Source organism: Gymnoscopelus braueri, assembly GCF_963280865.1.
Source record: "Gymnoscopelus braueri genome assembly, chromosome: 19".
NCBI classification, from domain to species: Eukaryota; Metazoa; Chordata; class Actinopteri; order Myctophiformes; family Myctophidae; genus Gymnoscopelus; species Gymnoscopelus braueri.
The window spans coordinates 49496146-49504108 of NC_137621.1; the positions used below are offsets into that span (position 1 = coordinate 49496146).

General features: G+C 43.9%; 1 protein-coding gene across 1 annotated transcript in view; it reads right to left on the reverse strand.

Annotated features, from left to right (window-relative positions):
* Positions 1 to 5789: 5789 nt before the first annotated feature.
* The window catches only part of LOC308074840 (uncharacterized protein), a gene marked incomplete at both ends in the record, with an annotated part of 3856 nt that continues 1682 nt past the window's right edge, over positions 5790 to 7963 (reverse strand). The window contains 3 exons of the mRNA XM_080414339.1: positions 5790 to 6183; positions 6214 to 6630; positions 7554 to 7963. The exon at positions 7554 to 7963 is cut by the window's right edge and continues 562 nt beyond it. Coding sequence (XP_080270465.1) covers positions 5790 to 6183; positions 6214 to 6630; positions 7554 to 7963 — 1221 coding nt within the window. The remainder of the gene's footprint in view (positions 6184 to 6213; positions 6631 to 7553) is intronic.

Sequence of the window (7963 nt, forward strand, 5' to 3'; positions counted from 1 at the left end):
TGTGTGTGTGTGTGTGTGTGTGTGTGTGTGTGTGTGTGTGTGTGTGTGTGTGTGTGTGTGTGTGTGTGTGTGTGTGTGTGTGTGTGTGTGTGTGTGTGTGTGTGTGTGTGTGTGTGTGTGTGTGTGTGTGTGTGTGTGTGTGTGTGTGTGTGTGTGTGTGTATGTATGTATGTATGTATGTATGTATGTATGTATGTATGTATGTATGTATGTATGTATGTATGTATATATATATATATATATATATATATATATATATATATATATATATATATATATATATATATATATTATGTGAGGACTAGCTGCCAAAAACAGAACATGGTTTCACCTCAGACCACGTTTGCAGAAGATGAACAAACACTACAAGAATTTATGCTTAGTTGGCTCTTCCCTCTATAGGCCACTTCATCAGGAATCTGCAGGAATTCCTGCCATAGCTGCCTGGACGTTCTTTAGGGCCCAAAGTGGTTGACTCTACTGATGTAGAGCATGGGGGCTCTCAGTGCTGCAGGAGTCGGACCGACAGGTTGGGTAAATTGGCCAAATGTTTTGGTGTTTTTCCCCAGCCGTTAACTGTGAGCAGAGACGGACTCGAAAGGGCTCCATTTATCAGCAAACACTTATCGTTGTATACATTCATGTGTTCCAGTGGTGAATTCAGGGACATGATCCTTCAAGACGAGTGCCCACTTTTCCAGTGGGAGCTTTTCCTGCGTTTTCCAATATTATGGCTTGTTCCGGTCAGACAGTACCAACTTTATAGAATAAATGTGAGGTTTTTGCCCCATGTGTCATCAAGTTTGGGTGCGTTTCACCTTTGTCAGTATTGCTAAATGAGTCCCACTGTCTTGTTTCTCTGCTGGAGGCGGTTTGAGAGGCGGACTGTTATTAACAACTCAAAATCGACATTAGTTGGTACTCGTTTAGCATTCATGTACTACCTATGTTTCATATCTGCTCTTGCCTTTTGACTCATCCCCACCAGCCTGATTTGTTCAGGAATGGGCGGGACACGTATGCATCCAAACCCAGACATGTCCTTTCTTGTATGCTCGACCACCACAACGCTGTCATGGCTGATTTTTAATAGGTTGTGACGCATGTCACGCTCCCAAAAGTAGCCGATCTACAAGCTCACAATGCGTCGCGTCACAACCATCGGTCCGCCTCTCAAACCGCAAACGAACTGCACCGCTACTGTATGTGTCAGATCTGGGCAATGACTCAGACGTCAAAGGTGTTTACAGATGGTTCCGCTATGGTTTTACTGTTGTGCACGCCTCCTATGACTGACTCCCCGGCAGCGTCAGAAAATGATGCTTTACAACGTACCTATGTTATTATGTTACTTCTCTGTATGTTTCAGGGATGTGATTTATTTCTGGATTACTCAGGAATTCAGACTTTTCTGATTCAGCGCTCCTTATTTATTTCAAATGATAGTTTTCTTTTTCTTTTCTTTTTCATGAGATCCTTATCACATCCCAGTGACATCCCAGTGATTTGACAGTACGACCTTGCCCAGATCTGCTTTGCATGTTATCAAGGTTTCTAGTTAGGCTGTATGCATCATCACCTGAAGTCACTGTATCACACAACTATATTCTCTTAATCTTTGCTGTCTGTTTTCTTTTTTTCTTTTTTGTTTGTGACTTTGTTTCTTTCAGCCATAGCTTCTCTGTAGAGAGGAAAGGGATTGTAAAACGCAAATATTTTACTTTGACCCTGCTGTTGGGTCAAAACTGTTTTTTTATGACATTGTATAATGAGGTCAATTTTTTTTTTGTGTGTGTGTGCGTGCGTTCTGAATATTTGAGGTCAGTTCAGATTTAAGTTCACCCTTTAAATTATTCTTGTTATTTTTCACGATGAACGACCAAGCAGTTGAACCCTGAGGTGGACGTTTTGAACGAGAGGCCCAAAAAAATAAAACAAATCAAATTTTCGTGTTGCTTCCAGGATGTGCTGTATTCGAGACCAGTATTCTGGCACCCCTGTGCACCATGGGACTTTTGTTTGTGTCATGCTGTTAAACAGCACGTCTACTGTCATTCACTGGTCACATCCCCAATTCACTCCTAGGAGATGTGACTCGAGCCGGTCACATCCCTAATGGATGATAGTTGCATGCCGCGTCGCACACAGAAAATAGTCGATCATCTATTTTCGGTGGACGATAATGGCGCTCACAGCCCCCTTATGAAAACACCCGGCCACATCACCAACTCCCTCATAGAACTCACAAAACTTCACAACGTCTGTATATTATCACTCTTATGATAGGTCATATGCATTGTCCTGCCTAAGACCTGACAACCACCCCTTACAATCTGTAAGTTGTATGTCTCTCCCAAAACGGAGAGAGGTAATTGCAACGATGGTGGTCCATCTGCTTCAAATAACTTTATTGACGGGTAGGGAGACCACCTCCAAACAACTGCAGATTTGCTAGTTATGTTGTATTAACACATATTATTCACTCAAATACGTCCTGGATTGTAGCTTTAAGGGCATAAGTGTTCTATCACTTAGTTTTAAATGGACAAAGTTGATTTCTTGGATAACCCCCCCCCCCCACTCTTTATCTGATCTCTGATCTGCAGCCCGGATCAGAGCTTCTCCAGGCTCTCAACAGGTTTCTCCATATTCCCATCGCTGTCACTGCAGCACCAAGTAAATGTGACCGTCTGATTTCTGATGCCTGTGCCAATACACCCTGTTTGTGGAAGGCTATGTAGGGTGGTGGGTTGTGTGGGGTTAGCACGTATAGTCTAGGAGTAACGCCATGATGTATGCAACGACTTGACTACACATACTGCATGACACAAGTTCAATACTAACTGCATGTGTTGACCATGTAACAGCTGTACTGCAACATGCGCACACACTCACCCAGAGAACTTGTATGACTGTCAGTATACCAGTAATATGTATAACGGTTATTTCAAACACAAAGAGAGTGAGTGGATGTGCGATAGTGGAATTTGACAATAAAATCATTCTTACCACTGTTTGTTGCCTCTTTGGTACTGTCTGTATATGTGTGTGTGCAACTGTGCGTGACTGCCATTACTGACCCAATTAAAATGAGAGAGAGAGAGAGAGAGAGAGAGAGAGAGAGACACAGACACAGACACAGACACAGACACAGACACAGACAGACACAGACACAGACACAGACACAGACACAGACACAGACAGACACAGACACAGACACAGACACAGACAGACACAGACACAGACAGACACAGACACAGACACAGACAGACACAGACACAGACAGACAATTCCATTATAGGACAGATGCTTCATTCGTTATATCTGTGTTTATTGACAATAATTCCCAGTTTCACATTCAAATATATCAAAATAGGATAAACTTCATTTGACCACAAATACATTTTTATCACCGTGGAGGCAATTCCAACGAATAAATAATTGCTATTCATTAGACTAAAACAATTAAATATTATGTTCCAGAAGGACTAATTAAGATTGTATTCTTCTGTATGAAAATAACTTTAATGGTGAGATCAACTGGCACATCATTGACACTGGAACCGACAAAATGTGTTTCCATAGGAACTACTTATATATAAAGGCATATTATGGCCTGTTTCTCTTCAGATGCACTTTTCTCTCTCTTTTTTATCATTCTAGTTTATACTGTGCACAATTGAAATGGTTTTATAAATGTCATTATGCTATTGATTCTGTCTCCAGTTCTCTTGGTTTGGGGAGGTCACTTTGAAAATGTAATTACAGATTCCTGATTATGGTCTGGCTCTCTGCTTAACATTGTAGCCTAATCGCTAATGTAATCTACAAGGTTTCTCCACTGATCATCTAATGTACTCTGGCTACTTTAAGTTACCTTTGGACTTCTTTACTTCAGTCATCCACAGCCTACAAGGTTTAGTTCATTCCAATATTCATAATATAATCTGAAATGTGTCTTCCTCTTAACCAGACTTAATTTGTCAAATGATAGTTTGAGATGATAAATTACATGAAATACTTTAGTATACAACTTGGCAACATAATATAGGCAGAAAATAACCTTCTTATTTTACATCTTATCTCTCCACTCTTACCTGTATCTCACCTGCTATTTCTGCTACCCGAATTTCCCTACAGGTATCAATAAAAGTCTATATTATCTTATTGAATGGTATCCTGTTTCACACTAATTCTAAAAGAAAAAATTGTAGTATGTTGCCTAAACTGTAAGCCTGGTTAGATTTGCTTGTGGGGGCAAAGAAGACACATCCACTGTTAACGTCTTCATTTGTAACTCAGAGAGTGAGAGTTAAATGAACACTGATGGACCCCACTTTGAGAACCACTGACAGTATGTAGTCCAGTGGTTCTCAAAGTGGGGTCCAGGGACCCGTAAGGTTCCTCGAGGGGGCTCCAAATGGATTCTTACAATTCTGTAACTCTGTGGGGGTCCTTGAAATAAAAAAAGTTTGAGAACCACTCGTCTTTTGGCAGTGATTGGCAGGCTCCACTTCAGAACTGTGGACAGCGCTGCAGGTTCAGGTTCAGACCCATAGACAGCGCTACAGGTTCAGGTTCAGAACCATGGACAGCGCTACATGTTCAGAACCATGGACAGCGCTACAGGTTCAGAACCATGGACAGCGCTACCGGTTCCTCATCAGAACCAAGGATCCGCTGCAGGACCATGTACAGCGTTCCTTAGACATAGAACCCATCATCCCCTTCAAACGTTTTCAGCCCTATTTGCACAAATCCCTCATTGTAACCAAACCAATGATGTTGTAAATGTGAATTACAACCTAAATGGCAAAAATGGTAAATGGTGCATTTATATAGCGCTTTTATCCAAAGCGCTTTACATAGATTGAGCATTAGATTCACCCATTCACACACACTTTCATACACCGATGGCAGAGGAAACCATGCAAGGCACCAACCTGCTCATCGGGAGCAATTAGGGGTTCAGCGTCTTGCTCCAGGACTCTTCGACACTAACTCTGGGGGAAACCTTGCGGTTTCCAGTTCACTCTACCCGGCCACTCTACCCCTGAGCCACTGCCGCCCCCCCAACCTAACAGAAAGGAGCGGTCAGCAGGAGTATTTTGTAAATCTGTATACTATAATAATAATAATGAATACAGCACTGTTATCCACACAGTGCAATCACAACATAATTGATATAAATTGTATGCTAGGTAAACAGACCTCTACATAAGCAATAAGATCAACAGTTATTCATAATTTGCTAATGTGTGATAGGAAAATAACACTAAATTGACCCTTACGAGTCTGTAACTCTGACAGTACACAAACGGAACCAAATGGACCCGCTAGGGTCTATTTGGTTCCGTTTGTGTACTGTCAAGGTATGTGTACTGTCCGTTTGTGTACTGTCAAGGTATGGCAGGTGCCATACCTTGCTCCAAAAAAACCTTGGTTATAAAAAAATCATGAATAGTAGCCTAATGCAGGTGTAAGACCATTGTGTTTGTATTGTATTATGGGTATAATGCATATTTTTCTATGCATTTCAGGGGTTTGGGGGGGTTTGACCCCCCAAAAATAATTCGGCCGCGCGCCCAGGATAGGTGTCCCTTATTTTAATCTCTGGGAGTTGGCAACCCTAACTTTGCTATACCTTAGCTTTTGCTGAACTGACGCCACTGAGTAGTTGCATGTTGCAAGGAGTTGCATTGAGGTGGATTGGCCTTGAGGGGCGGTCTTTGAAAAGCAAAAGTTCGAGAACCTTCGCAACTAGCCTAATAAAGCTTAGGATGTTTGTGTCACGGTCTGACGGCCATCTGTAGGAGCATGACCTGCCGGTTCTCGGTGGGATGAGACTTGTTGATGTGCCTCGTGAGGCCCGGGGAGCTGTAGAACGTGGACGGACAGTGTTTGCACGTGAAGATCTGCTGCTCGTGCTCGTGCTCGCCGTTGCCGCTCTCTTCCCTGTTGTGTGCGACATGGTGGTGGTGATGGTGGAGGAGAAGCTCCGGTCTGAGACCCGCCAAGGTCCCCGCCAGCATCTCGTCCCTCATGGCGTGCCACAGGCGGTGCTTGTCCTTGATCTCGGCCGAAGGGAAGCGGGCGCCGCACAGGTGGCACGTCGGGAAGATCTGAGTCGCGCTGTTGTTGTCGCCACCGAGGACGTCGCGCGGCTGCTGCTGCTGCTGCTGCTGCTGCTGCTGCTGCTGCTGCTGCTGTAGCTGCTGCTGCTGCTGTAGCTGCTGCGGCTGAGCACCGTACAGAGGCGGAGGAGACGAAGACGCCGACAGCTCGTGCGCCGCGAGGTGTTTCCTGAGGTAGGCTTGTCGGCGGAACTTCTTGCCACAGTACCGACACTCGTACACCTCCTCCCCCGGTAACGACTGGACGAACGACGGGAGCTGAGGAGGAGGAGGGGGAAGGGGAAGGGGTAGAGACAGCGGCCGCTGGTCCGCGCAGCGCTCCTCCAGAGGAGAAGGACCACTGGTCAGCATCAGGAGGCTGGTGGGAGGGCTCTCCGCCGCTCTCACATGCTGCTGCTGCAGGTCCAGACAGCTGTCTGTGGAGTAACGGGGGGAAGACGAGTCGTAATGGGGAGGGGGCGCCAGGCTGTCGCCGCCGTCAGGACTGTCTCGAGACCTGTGGGGGGTTGTGACAATAGAGTTATATGGTTGTGACGAGCATGACATTTTAGTTGGCGATTAAAGATTGAATTGTGTTTTTGGCATTGAACATTGAACGTATGAATAGGAAGAGATATTTGTCTTTCTTCTTTTACATTCTTATAGGCTTTGAAAACAAAAAATGCAAAAGGCATATAGGCTATAACCAGTGGTGTAAAATAACTGTACATTTACTCAAGTACTGTACTTAAGTACAATTTTGAGTATTTCCAATTCTCAGTACTTTTACTTCTACTCCACTACATCTCAGAGGAAAATATTTTACTTTTACTCCACTACAATTATATGAAAACTTTAGTTAAAGTTACTTTGTAGATTATTATTACAAAACTTACACTAACCACTTCAGCCTATATACATTTCGGCCATTTGAAAATAGCCGATCTATAAACTCACAATGCTCGCAGATCTGCTATTTTGAAAAGATTTGTATACATTTGAAAACTTGTGAAATTGGACATTCTGCATAATGAGTTTTACTTTTGGTACTTTAAGTACATTTTGATAACAATACTTTTGTACTTTTAGTCAAGTAATTTTTGAATTCCGGACTTTTACTTGTAATGTATTTCTACATTACTGCAATGTATCAATACTACATTGCAGTATTGATACTTTTACTAAAGTAAAACATGTTTTTCCACACTGGCTATAACAAATAACTTCAATAGAAATGACAGACAAATGACCGGTAGCAAAAATCTAAATAAATGTAGGCTACTAGCCTATCCTATGGCTAAAACAAGCTCACTATGGGTCCATTGTGAGCTTGTAGATCGGCTATTTTTCTACAAATTCGTTTATACAAATGAACGGAAAAGATTCTGACAACTATGCAAAAAAAATAAAAATAATCTCTGATAATCTCAAATAATAGACCTGCCATGGAGGAGCAGCAGAGAGGGCTCTCGCCGGAGACGGGAGCTGTCCAGCGCGCCGAGGTGCTGATTCCCGTTGACCCGCAACAGATCGTTCTCTTTGCCCTCCGTCTCCAGGGACTGCTGCCGTTCGCGCGCCCGTTCCTCCGTTACCGCCGGGGTCTTGCTGTTGTTGTTGTTGCTGTTGCTGTTGCTGTTGTTGTTGTTGTTGTTGTTTTTCCCGCCCTGGGCCTCCCCGTTGACCGGACGCGGCTTGTGCCAGCGGCGGTGCGAGGCCAGATTGGCGGGACAGCTGAAGACCTTGTCGCACTCGGGACACCGGTACTCCACGCGCACTATCCGGGAGCACTTGTGCTGCGCCAGGGAGAAAGGGTCGGGGTATTCCTCCTTGCAGAGCTGGCAGATGAACTC